The 24,433-nt window shown below is 56.1% G+C and overlaps 3 protein-coding genes across 15 annotated transcripts in view; 2 read left to right on the forward strand and 1 right to left on the reverse strand.

Moving 5' to 3' along the window:
* Fanca (FA complementation group A) overlaps positions 1 to 11,019 on the forward strand; it is a 56,457-nt gene extending 45,438 nt beyond the window's left edge. For 2 of the 4 annotated variants that reach the window (XM_047529853.1, XM_047529854.1), the window contains 13 exons: positions 1,597 to 1,681; positions 3,366 to 3,517; positions 3,986 to 4,091; positions 4,942 to 4,998; positions 5,147 to 5,251; positions 5,840 to 5,952; positions 6,815 to 6,950; positions 7,743 to 7,805; positions 8,146 to 8,251; positions 8,612 to 8,684; positions 8,847 to 9,018; positions 9,111 to 9,203; positions 9,343 to 11,016. In XM_047529853.1, the coding sequence (XP_047385809.1) occupies positions 1,597 to 1,681; positions 3,366 to 3,517; positions 3,986 to 4,091; positions 4,942 to 4,998; positions 5,147 to 5,251; positions 5,840 to 5,952; positions 6,815 to 6,950; positions 7,743 to 7,805; positions 8,146 to 8,251; positions 8,612 to 8,684; positions 8,847 to 9,018; positions 9,111 to 9,203; positions 9,343 to 9,450 (1,369 nt within the window). In that variant the 3' untranslated portion in view covers positions 9,451 to 11,016. Of the gene's footprint in view, positions 1 to 1,596; positions 1,682 to 3,365; positions 3,518 to 3,985; positions 4,092 to 4,941; positions 4,999 to 5,146; positions 5,252 to 5,839; positions 5,953 to 6,814; positions 6,951 to 7,742; positions 7,806 to 8,145; positions 8,252 to 8,611; positions 8,685 to 8,846 lie in introns of all 4 variants that reach the window. The other 2 variants (XR_007105545.1, XM_047529852.1) reach the window with 2 other exon arrangements.
* Znf276 (zinc finger protein 276) lies at positions 1 to 23,092 on the reverse strand. 2 transcript variants are annotated; one of them, XM_047529866.1, is made up of 11 exons: positions 22,046 to 23,092; positions 20,809 to 21,112; positions 20,205 to 20,251; positions 19,670 to 20,116; positions 18,334 to 18,412; positions 17,175 to 17,258; positions 13,752 to 13,852; positions 11,711 to 11,961; positions 11,237 to 11,354; positions 10,192 to 10,291; positions 1 to 10,122 (listed from the first exon to the last, which is right to left on the reverse strand). In XM_047529866.1, the coding sequence occupies exons 1-11, from the start codon at positions 22,257 to 22,259 to the stop codon at positions 9,852 to 9,854; spliced, it is 2,016 nt and encodes a 671-aa protein (XP_047385822.1). In that variant the 5' UTR covers positions 22,260 to 23,092; the 3' UTR covers positions 1 to 9,851. The 2 variants fall into 2 exon arrangements, with proteins under 2 accessions (XP_047385822.1, XP_047385823.1); XM_047529867.1 differs by lacking the exon at positions 13,752 to 13,852 and having other exon boundaries at positions 11,711 to 11,786; positions 11,851 to 11,961; positions 22,046 to 22,989.
* Positions 21,822 to 24,433, forward strand: part of Vps9d1 (VPS9 domain containing 1) — an 11,919-nt gene continuing 9,307 nt past the window's right edge. For 2 of the 9 annotated variants that reach the window (XM_047529857.1, XM_047529865.1), the window contains exons 1-2: positions 21,828 to 23,159; positions 24,287 to 24,362. In XM_047529857.1, the coding sequence (XP_047385813.1) occupies positions 23,061 to 23,159; positions 24,287 to 24,362 (175 nt within the window). In that variant the 5' untranslated portion in view covers positions 21,828 to 23,060. Of the gene's footprint in view, positions 23,160 to 23,382; positions 23,516 to 23,654; positions 24,150 to 24,286; positions 24,363 to 24,433 lie in introns of those variants that run through there. The other 7 variants (XM_047529863.1, XM_047529862.1, XM_047529858.1 and 4 more) reach the window with 7 other exon arrangements.

The following is a 24,433-nucleotide window of genomic DNA, read 5'->3' on the forward strand; positions in this document are numbered from 1 at the left end:
TTTAGTGCCAATACCATGCTGTTTTTATTACTGTTGCTTTGTAGTATAGTTGAAGTTCTGGTATTGCGATACCCCCTGCTTCATTCTTCCTGCTAAGGATTGCTTTAGCTATTCTGGGTTTCTTTGTGGGAGTTCTTTACATGCCCTGGATGTGATCTCTAGCAGCCGCATGACTTGTGAATGTCCTCTCATTCTGAGTTTTCCTTTGATAAGCAAAAGTTCTAGAAATTTTTGATGGAATTCAGTTTATTTATTTGTTTTTAGTTTTAGTACCTGTATTGGGGTTTTCATTTGTTTTTTCATTTTGACTTATTCTCATGCGGTGTGAGGAAGGGGTCCCAGCACTGCTGCTCAAAGACTGTTCTTTCCCCGTTGGAGGGTCCTGGCACCCTCATCGGACGTCAGCAGATCTGCCTCCAGGGCTGGTTTCTGGACTCCGGGCTCCACCTGCTGGTCCACATATCTGCTGTATGCCAGCTCTGCACACTGATAGCTGTAGCTTTGCAGTAGGTTTTGACACTGGGAAATGTGAGTCCTCCAGCTTTGTTCCTCTTCTTCAAGGTTGTTTTGGCTCTTCTGCGTCCTTTGCAGCTCCTCAGCGTCTACATGGCCATGTGGCATACTGATGGGGAGTGTATCGGTTGTAGATCAGTTTGGGCGACATTGCCACCTTCCCGACCACAGGATGTCTCTCCATCAGTTTTGTTTTGCAGGGTCCACTCCACCACCGACCTGCCCTTCGCACTTCTCGTGTTCATTCTGCGACAAGGTCTTATTGAATTGCCCAGGCTGGCATTGGGATTACAAGCGTGTGCCACCAAGCCCAGCTTATTTAGGGCTTCTTTAATTTCTTTCAACAGTGTTTTGTGGTTTCCAGTGTACAGACCTTATGCATTCGGGGTTGAGTTTATCCCTATGTATTTTTTTCTTTTCTTTTCAGTGTCCCTCAGTGTTGTTGCTGGGTTAATCGTGGTGTGTGGAAATATAGCTTATTTCTGAATGTTGACTTGCTGAGCTCCTTTATCAGCTTTGACACTTTAGTGTGGGTCCCAGGTTTAGTGAAGGCCATGAGGAGCAGTTATGTAACTCCTCTCTACTTTGGATGCCTTTACTCTTTTCTCTTACTGAGTGACTGTAGCTAGAACTTGCGGTGAAGTGTGAGAGGGCATCCTTGTCTTATTCCTCTTCTTAGGGGAAAAGCTTTCTGTCTTTACAGTTAAATTCAGTGTTTTCCAAGCTGCCCAGCAGGGCGTCACCAAGTGGTTTTACATGATCAGGTGTGAAATCCTATTGAACGCTCTTTCTGCATTTATTGATGTGATCTTGTGGCTTTTGTTTTCCATTCTATTGATAAGTGATTACATTATCTGGAATCTGGCTATTAACCCAGCATTGTATTCTAGGGATAAATCCTGCTTCTCCCTACTGCATGCTTCCATGTTTGCTGGGTTTGGGCTTCTAGAACTGTTAGTTTTGTTGCTTGTTGCTGGAGTTCCTCATACCAGAAGCACAGTGCCCTGGCACTGGAGGCAGGTGAGTGGGCGTTGCAGTGCCCACTGGAATGCTGACCAGTCTTCTGTGCCACTCCATTTTCAGCTCAAGGAGTTGGAACCACTCGGAGAGCTCCAGCTGGGTCCCTGGTGGCTGCTCAGGAAGTGGGGATCTTCTTTCCAGGCTGCAGGTGAGCTGGAGGGTGCCAGGGCTCCTGTGTCCCCGCCTCGAGCTCTCCTGCTCAAGCACTCCTGACAGATTTCCGAAACAGTGCCTGACCTGCGCCACCCGCAGCAGCAGTGTGCTGTGCACTTGCACGCCAGTGACGGTCACGAAGCTCCAGGTGTGGGGACAGATGCCAGTTTTGGCAGTAGAATCACTGTCACTCCACGCCCCTCTGCTGAGGAACTCTGCAGAGCACCGAGTGTGTGGAGTCTGCAGGCAGCTTGGGGTCACTGACGTGCACGGGACCGTGCGGTGGCAGCGCTTTGTGTGCCACGTCTCAGGCATTCTCGGGCCACCCAGGAGCAGGCACAGCGCACAGCCTCCGGGCCTCAGCCTGGCTGTGCCTTGGTCAGGTTCACACCCGTGGCTTTATGCTGCTGTTCTTTAGAAGCCTGGATTTAGAAATGTGGGGAATGAAGGGCTGGAGGGTGATACCAGAGAAGTCAGCCGGAACCGAGGAAAACACCCTCCACAAAACGCCGAGGGCCGAGAGGTAGCTGGGTAGAGTGCTTGGCTAGCATGCACAAGGCCCTGGGTTCCATCCCCAGCCCCCTAAGAGATGCCCCTGCCCCCTTGACCTTTGCCCCACGTCCACTCTCCTGTCCCTGGATGTTCATGCGGTGACCAGGGAGGCAGCCGGTTGCGTGATAGGCTGTGATGAGCCAGCTGAGGCATGTTGGGTCACGTGAGCACTATGTGTGTGCACTGGCCTTCTCTCCACGGCGACCTCAGCTGACTCCCTGAGATCTGCGCTGTCCCTCCTCCCGCCCCTGTTCTGTGCTGCTCCCAGGGCACCTGCAGACCTGGGCAGGGGCCCGGGGTGGGCCTGGGGGAGGCTTTGGTGAGTGCGGAGGAGTCCACGCTCCCCACCGGCTCTGTGCAGCCTGGCCTGGGGAAGTGGCAGACAGTCTCCATTGCCTGTCAGCAAGGCCAGCCTGTCCACAGTGGCCATGTGGCCAGAGTGCTGGGAGCTTGTCCTTGCTGGGCTGGACCCTCAGGACACGGGATGAGCAAGACATAGGGGGAAGATGCAGAGAAGACGGCCGGCAACTTGGTTTCGTGCCGTTCGTGACGATGTAGCTCCCAGCCCAGACAGTGGAATCAGGTCTGCTCTCAGAAGAGAAGCACCACCACTGTGTGTTCTGACTGAACAGGGCACAGGGTCGGGATGCGTTTCCAGAGTGTGATCCTCAATTGTCTGGAGTGAACTGAGCATCCGTTGGCGTTTAAAAAGTCACACTCATTTTCTTGGAAAACGTCACTGTCGTTTAAACTCTGTGGGAATGTTCCAAAATAAAGGGGTTAGCAGAAAGCCACCCAACCCTGCCTGGACCCCGGGACAGGGCAGGCCAGTGGCTGCTGTGCTGCTGGGGGGCGTGGGCCAGCAGAGCCTGAGAGCTGACTCGCCCTGGGCCTGTGCTCTCGTGCACACGCACACATGGAGAGGGCAGAGGTAACGGGGACTCGCCTACCAGGGCTGCCCGGGTCAGGTCGCTCCTTCCCAGCTGTCTTTGCAGTCACGATGATTTCTGGTTGGAATTGCTGTCACGGCTGTTCCTTCCATCTGTGGCCTCCGTGGACGCTCTCCTAAGCCTGTCTCTCACTGGGAGTGAGGTGAAGTGTGTGAGCATCTGACTTGCCTTTTCCAGGAGATGATTCTCGACCTGGAACTGGAGCAAGGCGCAGCCTCTCGGGGACACTTTGTATTCTCGGTGTTTTACAGCCGGCTCCAGCCTCTGGCGGGTGGGGCAGGTGTGGCCACCAGCCTCCAGAGACAGCAGGAGCTGCTTGCATGCAGATGGTAAGGCCTGGCGGGACAGCATCACGTGGGGGTTCCAGGCTTCTCTGCTGGCCCCTCCTCTGTGCCCTCCCCAAGCCTGGGAGGGGGCATCTGCTTGGTGGTTCCCGTGGGGCTAGGTCTGGGGTGGAAGGTGCTGTGGATGCAGACTTTGGTCCAGTTGTGTCAAGACAAACCGCGTGCTCAAGGTGTGCCTTTGTGTGACTGAGTGTGGCGTGTTGTTCTCACTCTGGGGATCCTGGCGTGGCCTCCACTTGGTCATCGTGCAGCTTTTTTTGTTTTTGTTTTGTCTTTGCTGACACGTTTTGCTCGACTGCAGCACTGTTCAGGGGCTGGCAGACACGTCTGGTGGGGCTGCAGGTCAGACACACGGTTCTGGTGGCGTCACGGGCTGCAGGGGGCTCCCGAGAGCCAGGCAAGGCTGCAGCCTGTGCTGTGGCTTCACTGTCCACACTGCCCCTTGCCTCCCAGGCTCCTCCTTCGCCTGCCTCCATCTGTCCTGGTCGGCAGCCTGCAGGCCCAGCGGCCCGCCGCCGCCCTCTGCGAGGAGTTCTTCCACTTGGTCAACTCTGAGCTGGTAGGTGCTGCGTGAGCCTGGCCTGGGGGTGGCGGGAGGTGGGCATGGATCAGGGCTGCTGGGAGAAGAACAGAAGTCACAGGGGAGCTGAGAGCTGGCGCGTGGGAGGAGTGTGGCTGCAGGCGGCTGTCAGCTGTGGGTTCTCTGTGGCCGGCCGTCTCTGCGACGCTCCCGTGTTCGGTGTTCGAGGTCAGGGCGGTGGGAGTCTGCCTGCCAGGCACCTGCTTCCTTCTGTGGTAGACACTGCTAGTGCGAGCTGCCTGAAGATGGCGCCCACCCTGCGTCCATCACTGGGGACTGCAAGTCACTGGCTCACTGTGCCTGAGGACCAGCGCACAGCAAGACCGGAGATGAGCTTAGCTTCCCTTTCAGTGTGCCGTGTGCCAGGTGGATGGGAAGGAGGGCAGTCAGGAGTCAGGCTGGGTGTGGCACGCAGGGACACGGGGCTACAGACCGGAGGATCACACGTTCCCGGCCAGCCTGGCAATTTAGCAAGACCCTGACTCAGAATAAGATGAAAAGGGCTGGAGCTGTCGCTCAGTGGTGGAGTACTCGCCTGGTGTGCGCTAGGCCCTGGGCTCCATCCCCAGCAGCACTTCCCGTGGAAGTGGACGGGAGCAGAGAGATAGGATGACACTGTTTGTCACCCTCAGCTAGTCAGAGCACGGCTCCCGGCTACCCCTGGAGCCCACGTGTCTGAGCTGGAGCAGGGCGGCAGTCGTGACGGGTGAGGGCTGGGAAGGTCCTGGCAGCACACCTGGGACGCCCTCTGGCTGATGAGCCGGACCTCTGCAGCACACTGCACGCTGGTCTTGCCCCGCTGACACTGGCCTGTTGAATTGCTTTACAGAGAAACTTCTCCCAGGGAGGTGCCCTGACCCACGACATCACCATCCACTTCTTCAGGGTAACTGGTCTCCCTAGCACCTCCTATGTGACCTTCCCAGAGTCCCTGGGAACAGATCCTCCCGTGGGGTGGTGCCCTTCAGGACCTTGGCTCACAAGGGTGCCTGGGTTGTGCAACCACCGAGCCTTTGCTGTGTTCTCTGCTGCAGGGGCTCCTGAATGCCTGTGCACGGAGCCATGACCCCTTGCTGACAGCCAGCCTGACCCTGACTGAGTGCCAGACCAAATGCCCCATCCTTCTGACCTCTGCACTGGTAGGCCTGGCTGCCTGGCGTACTCAGCTGCTGCTCCTGCCTTCTGCGTCTGTCTCCATCTTGGTCACCGTGACTTGAGATGTGCAAGGGAGCTAGGGGGCACACTGGTGTGCAGCAGGGGTGACGGGCCCCTCACAGGCTGCACTCAAGGCCACAGTCCCTGCAGTCCAGTTGCCGCTTGCTGTGTTCACTGAGGGCTGTGCAGGCTGCCTCTGCTTGCCTGCTGGGGCTCCGCCTGACCTGCGCGCCAAGACATAGGGGGTAGTTGGTGCCACACTGCCAGCTTCCTTCCCTGCAGGGCACCAACTCTTGCAGGGTGATCAGGCAGGGCCTCCCCTGTCCTGCCCTGGAGTACAGGTGCCTTGTGGGATTGCTCTGAACCCAGCGAGGTAGACAAGGTGTTGCCTGAAGTTACACAACAATGGAATGTGAGCCACAGGGAGCACCTGGGAAGCCCCAGTGAGGGCTCTGGGGAGCTGGCCATGTGTGTGGCCGCGTCTCACACAGGTCTTCTGGGCCTGGCAACTCGAGGTGGGGCCAAGTACAGCTGCTCTGACCCGTTTCCTCGTGCTCGCTCTCCCCATTCAGGCGTGGTGGTCAAGCCTGGAGCCTGTGCTGCACAGTCGGTGGAGAAAATGCTTCCAGAGCCCGCTGCCTCCTGAACTGCAGAGGCTGCAGGAAGCCCAGCAGTTTGCCAGCAAGTAGGTTTTGGCAGCAGGATGATTGGGTGGTTTCATGGACATCCTGAGTTGCAGCTGCTTGGGACCCTGAGAAAGAGGAGGAGAGAACCAGGCTAATAGCCTCCAGTCGGAGCAGCCAGGCAGGTCGTGGGGACAGGTTTCAGCAGGTCTTGTCCCAGCTCAGTCCCACCTTGGCCCATCTCCCGCTCTCACACCTAACACTGGCTCCAGACTGTCAGCGTCCAGTGTGAGGGTGCTGATGCTCAGCCCTCCACCCGGCAGCTCCATCAGACCTGTGGCGCTCAGGGCAGTCTGCCCTCCCTAGGACAGTTCTGAGAGGGCCTCCCAGGACGTGCTGGTCCCAGCAGCCAAGGGACACAGAGCCTTCATGGTTCCTGGTGACTAGTTTTGAATTCCAGATGCTTGTGAGTTCCTTCAGCACCAGGGGTGCCTGAAACCTCAGCACATAGAAAACAGGGCTCTTTGCCAGACATGGTGGCACATCCTGTAATCCAAGAGACTGAGAGGAGAATCCCAAGATCAAGACCAGCCTTGGCAACTTAGTGACACTCTAAGCAACTTAAGAGTGCTCCCTTAATGACCCAAATTCCACTGTGGGTAGAGCTGGATCCCTTGGCCAGTCCCAGTACCCCTTGGAGTTCCCAGTGGACTCTTACTCCACAGCTCGGGCATCTGGCCCCCGACAGCACAGGCGTGGGGCGTAGGCCCTGCTCCTCAGCATGCCTCCACATGGGGCTGCCACCCTGCCCTGCCAGGGCCTCACGCGGAACCCAGATCTCACGTCCCACGACCTGAGCCCCTGTGTGCTCCTTGGAAAGCTGTTTCTGTGCTGCGGCAATGACACAGCTCTCACACGCCCCAGCTTTCTGGCCCCTGGCTCGACTTCCCCTGCACCCAGCCCCGCCTGGGTCTCGGCTGCTGCGTTGCACTTTGCCCTGAAAGAAGTCACGACAGAAAGCATCAGACAGCTGAAGAAGCTGGACTGCGAGAGAGAGGAGGCAAGACATGGGCTACTTTTTTTTAGCAGGCTTATTTTTAATTGGGGCATTTCTCATGGTTTGCCTAGTGAAAAGACACCTTTTCCAGGGACAAACGAGATTTCCCTCACTTTATTTGGGAAGTGAAACTACCTGATGTATAGTTTTAGCACTCAAGTGCTTCTGTTGGGCCCATTACTTTCCTTACCACAACCCTGCACACCATCAGGCATGAGTGCACAGTACCACTGTGCTGGTGGCTTCGCATTCTGCACAGGAACATTCAGACTCAGCTTGTGCCCCTTGGTTGCTGGGTCCCCAAAAGCCTGAGTGCCCACTGTCCCCAGCAGCAGCACCCACATAGGCTGCACATGCCATGACTGTGTGCGTGGAAGGCAAGCAGGGGACCCACACTGGCTCTCAATTCACATGCTACCCCAATAACGAGATCTGCAGCACAGCCAAGTAATGCGATCATCACAAAATAAACACCCTACATTTTCTAAAGCTTTTGTACTTTTGCTAGAAATAATTTACTGGCTTCAGAGCCAGCCTCCAGCCAGGCCCCCAGCTGGACCTGGTCAGGGAGAGAGACTGGGCTGGTCCTCAAGGGCCTGGCAGGAGCCTTACTGGGGAGCAGGCGGAGCAGGGTCCCCCGCGGCCCCTGGTGCCACACTGCTCTTGTCTGAAGGCACGTAAGGTACCTCAGCAGGGGTCGTGTTCACGGAGCGCTGAGGACTAGCCCAGCTGGAGCAGCAGATCTGCTTTGCTGGGCTGGAACCACCACGGCCCACTGCCTGTTGTCTCCTGCAGCTGCTGCTCCCCCTCTTCTTCTTTTCCTTGATGGACCTGCTCTCATCGCACCTGGCCCAAAACGTGAGTGAACTTTCAGCTGAGTTGCCCTCCTTCCCCATGGGCCAGGCAGGGTGCACACAGTGCACCCAGGTCCATGAGACCTGGTATTGGATCTCGGCATCTCCAGTGTGACCTTTCCTTGGATGTTGTATTTCAGGGCTTGGTGTGGGCATTGAGGGGCTGTGGTGTCTGCTTTTGCCTGAGCCTTGTTCCATCCAGAGGGCCCACGGTGACACTTACACTTACTATAGGCTGTGGCCCACTGATGGCTGAGCCAAAGGGCCCACCCCCGGCACGCCTCGCGTTTCTGGCTGCAGCAGGCCATGCCCAGCCCTTCCTGGGGCTCTTCTCTGGGTTACAGGACACGGCAGACCCCCTGAAGGCTGTGAACACCTGTGCTGAAGTCCTTGCGTGTTTGCAGAGGAGGAGGGTGGACTGGCTGGTGCTCTTCCAGTTGACGGAGACAGGTGAGAAGGTCTGAGGGACTGGCTTGTGCTGAGGGCAGCCGTGTGGTTCCTTCAGAATGAGCCCTCCTTGCGGCTCCCTTTCCAAGCTGTTTTCTTGCTAGATTTATAACTGGTTCAGGTGGGGCCAAGTGCAGCACAGCTTATTTAAAGCAACAGGGTTTATCAGATGACTGGGAAGTCGGGGGTGTCTCTGCCCTCCTGCCTGAGGACATGACCCATCTTCCCAGACCCAGGGAAGGGAGTCCTCAAGGCGGCCACACCTTGTGTTGTCACTGCATCCAGACACACCTCCCAGAACACATGACATCCCTCTGTCCCCGTGGCATCCCTAGAGCTGACCGAGGCCCCTTGGCGTTGCAGATGCTGACCGAGGGCACCTTCTCCGCCTGGCCCCAGACCAGCTTACCAGGCTGTTGCCTTTTGCCTTCTACAGGTAACCATCCCTGCTGGGCGGTCACTGGAGCTAGGGTGGTCAGAGGGGGTGGCACTTCCCCAGGCAGCCTGGTCTCCCACCGGATGGGGAAGGTTGCCTGCAGCTGTGTACCACAGGTGGGTGAAAGCATTCTGCACTAAACTCCTTCGTCTCTCTCTCTAGTCTTCTCTCTCACTTCAAAGACGACACGGTCACAGGGGAAGAGGCCTTTCTGCGTGTTGCTGTTGACATGTACCTCAAGCTGGTCCACCTTTTCATAGATGGGGAGACCAGGGCTGTATCAACTCCGGCCAGCAGGAGACTGCAGCTCCATGACCGGTCCTCTCCCCAGCCTGTGAGACGGCTCCTGCCAGGGAATGGTGGGCGTGAGGGTGGCACACCAAGTCAGTCCTGGTCCAGTGTGCCCTGACCATGACTGTCCTCTAGGGCAACCCTGTGCAACTGATAACAGAAGCTCGGCTTTTTCTGCTGCAGTTAATACCTCAGTGCCTGAAAAACAGCTCCTCAAACATGGCAGAGGTAACCCAAGACACTCTTCTTGGGTCTGATTTCACACCTTAGCTGAAGGCCCAACAGCCTCTCCCTGTGTCTTGGCACCAGGTCTGCAGATGGGCTCCCTTGGGCTGTTGGTCCTGAGTAGTGGTTTCCTTCCGCACAGCTGCTGGCCGGGCGTGAAGACTGGGACCCTGAAGTGAGCAGTGCCCTCCTGAGTGGGCAGCAGGCTGTGCCCGACCCTGACCTCCACCAGGAGCCCCGTCTCTTCTGACTGGACTCTGCTCAGTGCACCAGCCTGGCTCCACTGTAAATGATTTATTGCAAGCATAACATGACGCTCTTGTTGCACTAGAAGATGGGTTACAAATCTCCTTGACTGCTGTAGTTGGGAAGAGGAATCAGTTATTCTTAATCTGTCTGCCTTAAGTTTCTCAGTACTTGGAAAATAAGCTGGTGGTCCCAGAGTGGGTGACAGAAAGGCTGCACAACACAAGCCCCCCTTGACTAGCCAAGGGAGAGTGGCACCCTCCATCCTGCCCAACATGTGCCTACTGGGCACGAGGGGCAAGCAGAGCTGTGCCCCAGGGTAGGGAACGTGGAAATGTCTTTAGACCCCACATCACACCTGCTGAGTGCCAGCTTCTCTAAGTGCCACTGTCCCACCTGTCATCCTCAGGTAGGCTCTGGCTTCACAGCCTGGCCCTCAGTGGCCCCAGAGGGGCTTGGGGGCCCAGGTGGTGGCTCTGCCTCTAGGGGTAGGGCTTTGTCCTGGGTCTGTGTCAGAGGGTGCACCATGGACATGTGCACATTGAGGTTGTGGGCCTTCTCAAATCGCCGGCCGCACTGGTCACAGGCAAAGTCCAGCTCCGTCTCCGCCTTATGTTTGGTCATGTGGTACTTGAGGGATGCACGCTGCCTGCACTGGAACCCACAGACTTCACACCTGGGGACAGAGGCAGGTGAGAGAGGCTGCACACGGGTCCCAGCCTCCAGGCACCCAGACCACACTTACTGCAACGGCTTGGCTCCTGAATGGCGCATCTGGTGAACAAGAAGGTGCTTCCTCTGCTTGAAAGTCTGCCCACATTCATCACAGATGTAGTTGCGTACCTCTGGAGACCAGAAAGGGAGTGAGCATGGGTCCCCAAAACATCAGCCCCATGAGGGTCTGGCTAAGACCCAGGAAGAATAGTTTATGACCTGGCACAAACATGGTGGGCCATGTCAGGGGCCCGTTTACAGATGGATGTTTTCCTGAGACCAACAAAAGCTTCCGAATGGTATAGAAATACCACCTGGCTTCTGGGCAGGCGTGGTGGTACAGGTCTGCAGTTCCAGCCACTCAGGAGGCTGACAGGAGGATCCCAGAATCCCAAGTTTGAGGCCAGCCTGGGCAACTTAAACTTAGCAAGACCCTGTCTCAAAATGAATTAAAAGGGCTGGGGATGTAGCTCAGTGGTAGAGCACCCCTGGCCATTGTTATTCAAAAAAGAACAAAAAACCTGGGAATAACAATGTCCAGCAATAACAAATGTCACATGGATGGGTTTCATGGTGAATGATCTGGCAATCAAACCACTGTGTACAAGGCTCTAGTGTTTGAGGATGGCCCCTGTAGCATGTCTGTCGGGAGGGATCTGCAGGCTCAGGCCAGCAGCATCTGGGACACTGCAATCCCAAGGGAGCCCAGTGGGGCCCTCTGCAGGAGGCAGCCGAGGGTGGTGGTGGGAGGCTCACTGTCCTTAATGTGTTTGATTTTCACACATCTACAAGGTACACAAGTCATAACCTGAGAAGGACGGATCATTCTACAGAAGTGAACCCACAGGGGTACCAGATTTCTGTGCCATCAGTCTGACAGCTGCTGGGCCCTGAAGGGAAAGGGCAGGGGTGTTCACTCCTGTGTGTGGACTCACCTTACCCTCCCGTGTGACCTCTGAGCACCTGAGGTCATCTAGTACCAAGACAGCCTTGGTCCTCCTAGAAGGGTGCCCAGCTATGGGCACCACCCAAACTAGGATCACAGCTCTGAAGGGCTGGCCTGGGAGGGCAGGTACCTGTGTGGATGAGTTTGACGTGGCGCTGCAGGTAGCGGTCAATCATGAACACCTTGTTGCAGCCGGGGTGGGGGCAGGGCCTCTCACGGACCTCCTCATGATGCTCCTTGATATGCTTCTGCAGGAGGGCACAGGCAAGAGAGGCTGAGGGCTGGGTTTATCAGAGTCCAGCCTCCTGCAGCAGCACATCCCGCTTCCCTCAGCAGAGGACGGCCAGCCTTCCTGGAAGCAGGGCAGATCCAACTGCTCCATGCACCAGCTCTTCATTGTGCTTTAGTGTGGTGCTGGGGATGGAACCAGGGCCTTCAAGTTTCTGCCACTGAGCTACACCCCAGTCCCCAATGGGCTCTTAACTCTGGGCCCACAGCAGCGTCTTGAGCACAGAGCCAGCTCCACACCCTTCCTGGGTCGTGCTGGCTGTGGCTGCATCTCCAGTTGCCTGGGCTCACACCAATCCCCAGCTCTGCTCCTCACCTTCATGCCATCGGCCCCTCGATACACGGCCGTGCAGCCCTGGTAAGGACACTTGTAGATGGTGGGCAGCTCCTCCCTGCAAGCACAGCACGTGTGAGGCGCTGCCCAGGGAGCAGGGCGCCCACACCACAGCCCCTCACCTCTCGCAGCGGAGCTGCTGTTTCCACCCAGGCTTGGGTCCTGGCTTCTTTCGAGGTTTTGGTTCTTCAGCCTTCTTAGCCTCTTTGCTTTCGCTCTTCTTACCAGAGACCCTGAGAAAAAAGACGTCCCCAGATTCAGTGGTGCTTCTGACCGCCACTCAGTCCTCAGTACTCCATGCTTCTCTTCAAACCCCAGGTCCTCCAGCTCCCATGACCACACTGCTTCCGTGGCATCAGGCTGTCCTAGAGCCCACCTGAGTAGCCACCAAAGCTGGTGCTGCTCTGGGAGACAGCAGGAGAGCAGAGTGTCTCACCAATGCTTGGTGCATCTTCAGAGCCAAAGCCTGTCTGCAGACACCATGGAGAATGGAGCAGAGAAGATGGATGGTCAGTCCCTTCACCACAGCCTCACACCAGAAAAAAGAGCCCAGCACCACCTCTCTGGAGACTCTAGAGCCCGAAAGGCCCAGAAAGCAGGCAGAGACTGAGAGGGGCCTGTCGGGATGGGCTGTGTGCTCAACTGCGGCTGCAATACAGACTGACCCACAAGGCTGGGGCTAGAACAGGCTCATCCAAAAATATGGATGGTGCTTTCAAGCCACAGCAGGTTTCCCAGGGGCATCAGAAGACACAGGCACTTGTTTCCTTCTGGGCCCAGACACTTAAGGAATCAATAACAGAGGCTTCCTCAACATGTAAAGTCCTCAAGGAAACCCACAGCAGACGCTGCACTCAACAGTGAAGGGCTGAAATTCTACCATGGGGAAAAAGGCAAGATGCCCACTTCACCACTGTTCTTCAACGTAGTACAGAGGTCCCATGCAGAGGAAAGGAAGATAAACTATTCACAGACCACATGTCCACAGACGTAGCTACACACAAGAATAACCAGTGAAGGGGCTGAAGGCACAGCTCAGTGGTAAAGCACTCAGCATGCAGGTGGACCTGGGTTTGACATCCAGCCCCCCAGAGCCACCCAACAGGGACTGCAGGGAACAGAAACCAGTGCACACCTGCTCCACTTACTACACATGAAAGGAAGTGTGCACTCTACCAAACCTGAAAGGCTCACCCCAGCTGATGGCTGATGGGGTGTGCAGAGGGGCTGGGGAGGAAGAGGGACCAGTTTGGAGGGTCAAGGACCTGAGATAGCCGCTGGCTTGGCCAAGATGCCCTTTGCTGTGGCTCCCACAGTGTCTACCCTGACTCCCAAGACCACACTGGCACTACTTTCTGGCTTAGCCGTCTCTCCCTTTAGAAAGCTGCAGGAGCAGACATTCTTTTTGGTTGCCTGCCGGTCATATTTTTATTGTTGTCTTTGTTTTGATTTAAGTGGGTTGGCCAGGCCCCCTTGCTGGCGTTGGAAGTTTTAAAGTTATATTTTGGGGTTGTATAGAAAGGTTGGTTAGCTAAAGCTGTTTTTGGCTTTTCCTGGGGGCAGTAGGAGTATTATAGCATGGCCATCTGTCCAGTTTCTTTGGGGAGTGGGACCCTCCTTACTCAAATATGCTCCCTAAAATAATATTAGAACTGAACCTGGGGCAAGCTTCTGCCTCAGGTCCCGAGAGGGGGAGGGTCCGGGCTCAGCGTGAGCAGTACAGGGATGCTGAGAGGACCCCTGATGACCTCTACGGGAAGGCCCTGAGCACTGAAGGTCACTGAGGTGCAGCCTCCTGCAGAGTGTGGAGAGGGTTGGGAGAAAGGTCTGATCCTTCTGCTGGGGCCCCCCACCGTCTCTTTCAGCCTGGCTGTCTGCTGGAGACCCTGCCTTTCTGTTGAGCCTCCTCTCAGAGCCATCTTCAATAAAGGTCAGCAAGGTGGCCAGGTAGATGGGACACTGAATTTGTACTGTGAAATAGGTAAGCTGGAAAACCAAAGAAATAAAATGATGTGGTACCCACCAAAACAAAATACACAGGCCAGAAACGCCTGATTCCCAGCGCTCAGGAGGCTGAGGCAGGAGGATGCAAATTCAAAACCAACCTCTGCAACTAGCAAGGCCCTGTACCAAAATAAAAATTTTAAAGAGCTGGGAGTGTAGCTTAGCGGTGGAACACCCCTGGGTTCAACCCCAGAACCTGAAAGAAAGAAAAGTAAATAAAAGTAAAATAATCAGGAACAAAATCAATCAAAGGCAAAAAATTTGCACATTAAAAACCACCAGAGCTGCTGGAGCCAGAGACCACATTGTATGGAAAGAGCCACCTCCTCCAGCTGCGGGGCTCCACTACAGCCAAAGGGGGGTGTAGCTCTGTGGTGGTGCGTTCTGCCAACCATGGGCGGACCCTGGGATCAAACCCCAGTACTGCAAAATAAAAACAAAAATAGAAACCAATCTAAAATTTAACCTGGACCTTTAAGAAATACTAACCAGCCAAAACAAATTTGAAAAACAAGTTGGAAGACAAAACTTGCTTGCATACAGTTAGACACACACACACACCAACCAAATGGAACAGAACCAGAGAACCTCACACACGACCTCCAGATTTTCAACAAGGGTGCGAACACCGTTCAATGAGGAAAAAAACATCTCTTAGCAAATGGTGTCATATACTAAAATTAACTCAAGTGGATCAGGACCTAACTCACAGAGCTGAACCTATAATGCTCTTTGAAGAAGGCAGCAGTACATCTTCATAAACTTGGATTTGGCAGTAGTACCTTAAGTATGACACCAAAAACAGACAACAGAAAAACAGGTAACTTAGACTTTGTCAAAATTTGAAATGTCGTATTTTGATAAGCACTACCAAGACAGTGAGAAGACAAAACAGGAGAAAAGTGTTTGCAGATCACCCATCTGGTAAGGGTCTGATATCCAAAATACAAGACTATCTCTAGAGCAAAGAGCAAACCTGGTTTAAAAATGGGAAAATTCTGCCCATGATCCCAGTGGCATGAGTGGCTGAGGCAGGAGGATTGCAGGTTCAAGGCCAGCCTCAGCAACTTAGTGAGACTTTGTCACAAAATAAAAAATGAAAGGGCTGGGGAAGTGACGCAGTGGTTGAGAGCCCCTGGGTTCAATTCCCCAGTATCACTCCCCCCGCAAATATTTCTCCAAAAACAATTTGCAAATGGCCAAGAATCATATAGAGCCATGGCAACTGCAAATCACAAGGAAAAGAAGTCATTTCATACCATCTGCACAACGAACAAAACCTCGCTCGCAAGGATGTGGAACCCTCATGCACTGCCCTGCAGAGTGAGAGGGTGTGTCCACCCTGGAAACCAGGCAACTCCTCAGAATTAAACATCAAACACCAAGTGAGCCTCAATCCCACTTTGAAGTATACACCCCAAGAGTCAAAAGCAGGAATTCAACACATGCACACCACCATTTACAACATCCTTTGTAACAGCCAAGAGGCGAACACCATCCCACACAAGAGAGCAAACAGCACATCCCTGCGATGGAGCCTGCTCAGCATGGAGAGGTTCTCAGGCTGCAGTGGGGATGAGCCATGCGGTCCCGTGAGACAGACCTGGGTGGTGCCTGAGGAACAGTTTCTAGTCATGACGATAGTACACCACTGTGCCTGCACCCGAAACAGCTGGGCTGTGCTGAAGTGGTCTAAATAACTGCTCTCCTCAAAGTGTATTAAAAGAAGCTTTTTGCTGCTCCATCTCCCTGTCTGGTAACTGTGCAGTGTCCTCTCCTGGCCTGTCCCATAGCTGGACAGGGTGGCCTTCTCCTGTCAATGACAGGCCACCTCATCCCACTTCTGAAGCAAGCCTTTGAAGCTGTTCAACAAATGAACATCCTGCCTCCCCCAACTCAGCTGTTCCACCCCTCAGGCCAGAGGGGTTTGACCTCTGGCTAGAACCATCATGCTCTGACCCATCTCCAGGCTGAGGACCCAGTGGCCAAGCCTGTCTAGAGTCCAAGTGAAGATGACCAAAGAGGAATACTTGTGAATTAGGCACAGGGACTGGGTCTGCTCAGGGCCTCGTGTTTGCAGATTCCCAGCTGAAACTCACATGTTACCACTTGAGGAATCAAGTGTAACCATGCACATCATGGTCAGCAGAGGACCATGTCCACTGCTGCCTTGTCTCATCTCCTGCAGTGGTTTCCACTTAAATAGCTCCTATTTCTAGAGAAGCCAGGATACATCACGTGTCCCAATCCAAAGCATGCATGTCTGTGCACTTGGGTGTTAGCAACAGACGTCCAGCAGAGCACTTTCCCCTCCTAAGTCTGTCCAGAAAGGAGACCCACCTGTCCCTCCTGTCTCACAGCCCTACCACACCAGTGCCCAGCAAGCTCCAAGTGCGTCCCAAGATTCAGACTAGCCTGTAGAGGCCACTACATAGGAAGCAGGGCCTCCTCGTGGCAGCCCTGGCTGCACCACAGCCATGCTTCCTGTGTGAGACTCGCCGGCCCCCAGTCTGTCTTGTCTGCTGGCCTGGTCGAGTGTGCTCATTCTGACCGCCCTCCTGGACTGCCTACTGTCCTCTGTTTCTTTTCCATGAATGTGAGAACTTTCTCCAAGTTTATGTCTATCTTGGTTGTAGAATTTCCTGGCTGCGAGTGTGGTGTTCAGAACTGCCGGCTCTCTGGGCATCAGCTGGCTACTAAGAATTGTGGAATACCTGGCACAGGGCCAGGAGGAAGGGGTGAACATGACCCACCCTCCTTGTAGCACCCTACGTCTGCGTGGAGAAAAGACAGTCTGCAAAGAGGAGTCAAAGGGGACAGCAGAAACTCCAGGAAGGGGACAGTAGCTGCCTGGCTATAAAACAGTGCCAAAGCCAGGCACAGGGTGCACGCCTAATCCCAGTGACTCAGGAGGCTGAGGCAGGAGGATCACAAGTTGGAGGCCAGCCTCAGCAACTCAGCAAGGCCCTAAGCAACTTGGTGAGACCTTGTCTCAAAATAAAAAAAATAAAAGAACTGGGTGTGGCTCAGTGATTAAGGTCCCTAGGTTCAATCCCCAGTACAAAAACACATAAAAAACACTACACCTCAGAACAAGAGTCCAAGTTGAGAGTGCCTACCAGCTGGGTCCTTGGGTCTCAGAGCATGGCCCAGGGAGCAGAAAGCAGTCAAGGTAGGTGTCCTGGTGGCATGCACTTACGGTTAGGGTTAGTTGCCTGCCACCTCACAAAGAGACCAGGTCCCAGTCCTGATCAGCAGCTAAGGGGACCCTCCTTACGCAGACTCATCTGTCCACCTGGCCCTGGTCACTCAGAAACCACATCCACTGGACTAGCGAGATGGGGCCAGGGGATCAGCAGGAAGCATCTGTCCCCAGGTCTCAGGAGGAGCTCACTCGGGCTCACCCACAGCTCCCCACCCACCAGCAGGGCTGCACCCTTACTTCTTCTCTGGGTAAGGCTCAAAGGACTCGTCAGAGGACTGTGCATGCTGCTGCTTGTCATTTTCATCTTCACTCAGGAAGTCTCTAGGAGAGAGGAGAGAACCTTCAGCAAAGCCCTGGCATGGGCCAGCAACAGACCCAAGTCCTGTCTCCAGATAGCAGAGATCCCATAGCCCAATTTCAGTTCTCCTGAAAACGTCTTAAGAAATCTAAAACCATCTGCGATACCATTTCCTAACAGGAGGGACAAACCAGGGTCACTGAACTCAGGCAGCAGTCCCCACAAGTCCCACTCTCCTGATGTCAGAACCCCAGACTTGAAGAGAGCTTTTCTACTGGGCCAGGAGGGTATAGACTCAGAGAAGGTAGGTTTTGTGGTGGATCAACTCTCAGATTGGACTTATGGTCACTGACAGGTTCGCTGTCAGCCATTCCCAAGTTCAGAGGCAAGATCTGTGACCTTCACCTTAAAACACAAATCACTATTTGGTCTCTGTTGGGCAGCAAACACAGCCAGGCTAAGAAGCCCACTGTGCTATCTAGGCTGCCACTCACCTGCATGAAAGAAGGCCTGTGGCCAACCAGCAGCTGAGCCTGTGCCACACCTAGTCTCCTTGCTGGAGGTGAACCAAAAACCAACTGTCCTTCCCCATGTGGATTAGAGTGCATCTGGGCTCCAGCCAAGGCCATGGGGCAGGATGGCAGGGGCTGAACTCCAGCCCAGGACTAAGAGACCCTGAGGGCACTCCCTTCCAAGAGAGGCCAGCCCTCTCCACCTCCTGAGTAGTGCCTCTTCAGGCGTCAACGCCATCACAAAGGGCAGTGTGTGACATCCTGTTCTAGTGGCATCTGGGTTGGCAGAAAGCTAAGGCTTTTAAGAAGGAAATAACCAGGTGGCAGTTTAAACAAGGGTACTCCACACCGCCCTGGGCTGGGAACTGCCCTAGCTCTTGGGAAGCTGTGCTGGGTTCAGGTGACTCTGAAACCCAAGAGGTCCCCAGTCAGGATCAAGACACCCTGGAAGTCACCCTGGCCTCGCCTCTCCTCCCAACCCTGGAGGCAGGGAGTGCCCACCAGGCATGGTCAACAGCCCCTCAGGTGGCTGAGTCTGGTTTTCGAAGGAGAAATGTTAGGCTATTTAAACCCACTCTTCTCTCACCCCTCAGAAAGGTCACTGAACTCGTCTTTTACCCGATCATCCGAGGCTGAAGATGGAACCTGCTTCTCACCCAATTGCCCTGGGAAGTGAAGAACAGGCTTCTGTTACCAATGCAGCACAAAGCTCTTACAGGAAGCAATGCCTGTGCTGCAACAGCCTCCGCAGAGAGCCTGGGGTCCTCGGGCCTCAGGCCCCCTTCTAGCCTAGCCCAATCCCCATGTCCAGAGGTGCAGAAACCACCCAGATCTCTGCCATCAGCAAGTCTGACCCCTGCCAGACTCAGGACCTCAATCTAGGTGGGTGACCCATATTTGGAAGTTTTGGGACACTTAAGATTGGGTTTTGGGTTTTGTTTTGAGATGGGTCTTGCTATGCTGCCCAGGTAGGTCTGGAACTTCCAAGCTCAAGCGATCCTCCCACCTCAGCCTTCTGAGTAGCTGGGACTACAGGTGCCCACTACACCTGGCTTAAGAGTATTGTTATCGGGCTGGGGTTGTGGCTCAGTGGTAGAGTGCTTGGCAGGCATGTGTGAGGCACTGGGTTCGATACTCAGCACCACATAAAAAAATAAAGGTCTAAAAAATACAGTAACAATATTAAAAAAAAAAAAAAAAGTATTGTTATCAAATTTTCTTGTGCAGTTTACAAAGTCAAGCACTCTGAAATACCTGTGACACTTATGACTCTGCCCCCAAGGCCCTTCCCTGGAGCTGTGCTGTCTTGTCCACGTGTCTCTAGCTGAACCACCTGGGTGGCTGCATTTCTTTAGAAACCCGCCATGGACTTTCACATAGGAGCCAGCCAAGTGCCCACAGGTGGGCAGGTGCTCATAGAAGATCAGAGGTAGGCAGAAAGCTGGCCCTGGCCCTCCCAACACAATATGTGGGGGCAGATGCACCCCATAAAGCGGGGTCTGGGTCCCACAGAAGGCTCTTCCCCTCAGCCAGTTAGCAGCAGAGGCTGCTGCACTAGACCAGGGAGTCAGCAGGCAGCTGGCCCAAAGCAACAGCTTCTTTTCCCCACATCCCCACAAAAGGGCCCCATCGTCCTCTCCCTTGGTGCCCTCTGCCCTGAGCGCTGGCTTGGAGGAAGACTAGACACCAGATGAGCAACTTCACAATAACTGCTAGAGCAGAGCCTGCTTGGGAAGGGACGAAAAGCCAAGACAGGGAGGGGCCCACCTGTGGAGGTTGGCTCCACATCTTTTCCTGTCAGATCCCAGTTCCCTGCATGACCAACGCCCAGGTGGGTGTGGAAGTTCACTTTCAGCTGAGGACCCTGCCCCACTAAGAGAATACAGAATCCTGGCCTAGCACAGGCTCCAGGTGCCTCCTACCTGGGGCCTCGGTGGGGGGAAGGCTGGGCTGTGGTGGGGGGCCTGGCCCAGGTCCCACAGGGCTGCCATCTGAGGGAGGTGAGGCCACATCCATGCTGGGCAGCATCTTGGTCTCAGCCTCAACTGTGGTCCCTCTGCCCTGGGAGAGCTGAGGGGCAGCCCCTGTGGGGCTGGACTCCTGGTTCTGGGTGAGTCGTGGGGCCGTCTCCTGGTCCCAGGCCCACTTGACTGCCAGTGCACTGTCCAGCAAGAGGGTTCTGCAGCGGGAGTCGGTGTCCATGGTGTAGTCGTGGCCCTGATCGCAGCCCCATACAGCCTGGATGATGCCGCAATACTCGGAGGACAGTGTCCTCTGAAGGCTGGGCACGGCCCTGCAGCTGGCCGCGTGTCCGTGCACCCACCCCACTAAGCCGTGCAGGCACCGGGGGCTCGAGGTGATCAGATCCACTGAGGAGAGTCAACAGAGATGTCAGCCCCATGGCAGGCCAACTCCCGGCCCAAGTGAAGCCCACCCTCACACCAGGGGCAGACTCACCCAGACGAGCTCCTTCCTCTGCCACTGTGGGGGGCTGAGCACCAACCCTGAAAAGGATCAGTGTGGCCATAAGCAGATGCAGAACCTTAGGCCCACCACAGGGCTCCCTATTTAGGAACCTCAAGATCTCTCGAACTTCTCCAGCTGCCTCCCACTGGAAACCCTCTGCTGGGAGACCTGTTCCGTTCCAAGGGTTGCCCCTTGCTTTAGGATCCTGGGAAAACCTTGCCAGTCCCAACACTTCCCAGTTCATTTCTGAAGTCTGGGCAGGGCCCGGCAGCCTTCCTGTGGGTCCCATGGGTACCTGCAGTCCCAGGGCTGCTTACACTGGCTTCTGCAGAGCCAGTCACTGCCTATCTGTCCCACTGCAAAGACTCCCACCTCGGTACTCCCTGGCCTTGAAACAGCACCCAGTATACCAGGTGCTTCCTGTGACATGCTGAACCCCTGAACATTCCCTAAAAAACTAAACAAAAGCCTACTCTGGGGCTACTAGGCCTGGTTGTAGCTCAGCAGTAGAACACCTGCCTAGCATGTGTGAAGCCCTAGGTTTGATACCCAGTACTGAAAAGGGAGGAAAAAAAAAAAAAAAAAAAAGGCCTACTTTGCACAAGGTTTCCGCTGGCCTGTTGGGGTGACATTGACTCTCTGCAGGAAGGACCTGAGGAGGCTGTGGCACTGGTAGAACTGGGTGTGGCAGTTCTTGCAGACAAACTGGGACAAGGCTGGGTCCTGGTGCACAGCCACACCCAGCAGACGCTGGAAGTCCCTGGCGAAGACACGCTCCCCTGGGGATGGTCTCTCTGAGCTCTCCCCAGGCACCCTGTCAGAGATGCTTCGGAGACTCCGTGAGGAGAACTTCCCGTGGCAGAGGCGACAATGCCCCATGGCAAGAGCCCGGCCTGTTCCTGGGCAAAGCAACATGAACAGTCAGCAGGAAGTCGGCAGCTGTGCAGATACCTGAGAAGTTCTGCTGAGCTCTTCAGCCAGTGCCCAGAGCCTGTGGGGAAGTACACTCAGTGCCTTGGGAGGAAGGCCTCAGGTGCTGGGCTCAGCTGGACATCCAGCCTTTGGGAAGCTCATTGGTTCAAGAATTCCAAATGCCTCCGCAAGGATGGAACTTCATTCCTGCTCTAGAAAGAAGAAGCTGTGCTCATACCATCCATCCCTGGGTCTCCTGTCTGCCAAATGAGGATGCCACCTCATTTCCTGGTCCTAGTAATTAAACAAGAGTGCACAGAAAGGCCTTCTCAAAAGGGCAAAGGCATTACATGGACCAAGTACACTGCTGCCATGAGCCTAAGAAGTTGCAGCCGGTGTGCGCGAGTAGTTCACAATTAGCTCGGTTCTACCACACCTTATGGATCAGCTTTCACCAACAGGAACCTAAGGCTCAGAGAGATAAGCAGTTATCTCAAGAGTGCACAGAACAAAGACGAGCAGGGCCTGGAGCAGTGGGGCACACCTGTAATCCCAGCAACTCGGAAGGCCGAGGCAGGAGGATGCAAGTTCAAGGCCAGCCTCAGCAACTTAGCAAGACCCTATCTCAAAAGCAAAAAGGGATGGGGATGTAGCTTAATGGTACAGCACCGCTGGGTTCAATCCCCAGCACCCAAAAAACATCAGGAATGAAGGCCGGAGCCGCTCGACGTCAAAATCTGAGTACCGAACACCTAGCAGCCTAGGGGGTCGCCGTCCCGCCGAAGGTCACCGCCACGCCGGCCGACAGCTGGCCGGGAGCGTTCTGTGAACCCGGACGCCCTCTGCGCTTGGGACCGCCGCGCCAGCGGGGCGAAGTGGCCAGCGACCCCGGCCCGCAGCGCCCAAGCGGCCCGACCCACCTGCCTCATCCGCTCCGTCTTCGCCCGCGTCCGCGCAGGCCCGCGCCGGGGCCCAGCCGAGCTGCGCCGCCGCCAAGGCCGCCGCCCTGTCAACGCCTGGCGCGCCGCCGCGCGGGGGTCGGCCCCGGGCCCGGCCGCCGCAGCTGCCGCCCGAGCCCCCGCGCGGCCGCGCCGGCCCCGGAGACAGGAAGCGGCCGAGCCGGTCCCGCTTCATGGCGGCGGCCGCCACTACAGCCCCGCCGAGTGACTCGGGACGCCTCGGGGGGACTCGGCTGCGCTCGACTCTGCTCGCTCAGGGCCGCTCGTCCCCCTCGGGCCCGCTCGGCTCCGCTCGACCCCTCTCGGGCCCGCTCGGCTCCGCTCGGGCACTCTCGACTCGCCGGGCCTGCTCCCTCGGCCCCGCTCGGCCCCACGCTGCGAAGGTCCGCTCGGTCCCGCGCGGTTCCGCTCCGCCCCACTCGCCGGCGCGCTTAGTTCGGCTTGACCCAGCCGTTCAGCGTCTCCGGACCCGACACCGGCGAGGCAGGGAACGCGTCCTGTCCGGCCGAGGACCACACTGCCCGCCGCTGCCACCGCGGGTCTGGCCTCGGGAGGACAAGAGTCGCTTGGAACTCGTGACAAACCCGGGGGAAGCGCGCCGGCCCTCCTGCCTTAGCGCGGGCGGCCGAGAGGCCGAGCGGCCGCAGACGCAGAGGTGCGGGTTGCTGCTCTTAAAGGCTCTCGGCAGCCACGCGAGGAGGCTCTCTCCACCAATCTCCTGGTCTGGATGGGGAGAGGGCCCGCCCCGGACCGCTGACAGGACCCGCCCCCGCGCCCGGCTCCCTCCACCTGAGGGGCCGAGGCCTGCTCAGTGGGGCGGGGGCGGGCAGCCGGAAGTGAGCCGCGCCCCTTCCGGCAGTACGCAACTCCGGTGGCTCCCGCGGCCGCGCGTATTGGGTTCCGGCCGGCGGCCTCTCGCCCGGCCCCTCGGCCGCCGCCGCCGCCGCCACCGCCGCCTCCTCCCCTGCCCGGTGCTATGGCCGCTGCGGCCGGGGACAGCGCGGCGAGGCCGCTACAGAGTGCCATGAAACTGGCCAACGGGGCCATCGAGCTGGACGCTGGCAACCGGCCCCGGGTGAGACGGGACGGGGCGCCGCGGCGGCTGGTGGGCGAGGGTGGGCGGTGGCTGGGCGCATTCGGCCGGCAGCTCGGCTGTGGGCGCGGGGTGGACTCGGACAGCGCGGCGCGCGCCGGGCAGAGCTCCATCTGGCCAGCGAGTCAGAACCCGAGCCCGGGTGGGTGTGAAGCATCCCGGGGCTTACGTGACTGACAGATCCGTGTGTGTTTCTGGGCAATAGACAATCCGGGACGAACCCCGAGCAGGCCGCCTGCCGGCTCGCGGGCGACGCGGAGGTCGTTTGGAAGGAAATGCAGGCAGGGAGGGGTGTGACTTGACCTGAGAAGGGTTGCCACCCAGAGGACGGCGACCAGGTAGACAAAGCCGGGGGAGCCACATTAGCTGCCCAAGTTGGTTTTCTGGGGCAAGAGTCAGAAATCCTGCCGGAATACATTTTGTTCTTGTCTCTGAAATGCAGACTTAATTAAAGGTGGATGATTTGACAACTGGTTTAAAAGAAAACTAGCACTCCGTGCTGTGGTTCCCCATCCCGAGCTATCAGAGCCCTGGTCAGAGCAATCGCACCCTAGAAACGCAGAATTTAGCTGTTTCAGCTCCTGGGAGCGGGGGGGATATGTGTTCTTTGGTTCTGGGAACAGGGTTTCCCTGAACCTAAGCCATAAAGTGAGTGAGATTTGCAGCTTCACTCCCTCCTTAACTTCTCAGGACATATTTTTCTTAAGCAAGTGAATGGTGGTTGTGCTGCACAGGAAGGAAACTTGTTGCACAGAGTGAAAAATGGCATCAGCTGCTGAAGCTGCTTCCCACGGCCACTGAATGAATCAGTTCTTTCCTGTGCTGGAGAGAAAGGCAGTGAGAGGGAGCTTGATGCCCAGGTGGTCCCGGCTCTCACTGCCCAGTGCAGACGTTGTAGAACGAAGCCCTCCGGCATCATTCTCAGGCATCTTTTCCTTCAAGTCTGGACAGTAGGGATACTGTCTGCCCCAGGTGAATCACCACAGGCTAGGGGTGTCTCTCAAGGATAAGCAGGCACTGCTGCTCCTGTTCCCACGAAACGCCAGTGACCTGCTGTCATCACCCCCTCTAGTGGCCTGACCTCTGCCATTTCTCTCCCCTGGACACAGGAGGCATACACAGAATACCTGAGGAGCATCCACTACATCTCGCAGGCTTTACTGGAAGAAGCTGAAACAAATCAAGGTATGGCTCAGCCTTGCCTCTCACGAGGGCACGCTGTGGGAGCTTAGCTCTCGCTGTTTCCCAGGTCTGAG

Source organism: Sciurus carolinensis, chromosome 16 (genome assembly GCF_902686445.1).
Source record: "Sciurus carolinensis chromosome 16, mSciCar1.2, whole genome shotgun sequence".
NCBI classification, from domain to species: domain Eukaryota; kingdom Metazoa; phylum Chordata; class Mammalia; order Rodentia; family Sciuridae; genus Sciurus; species Sciurus carolinensis.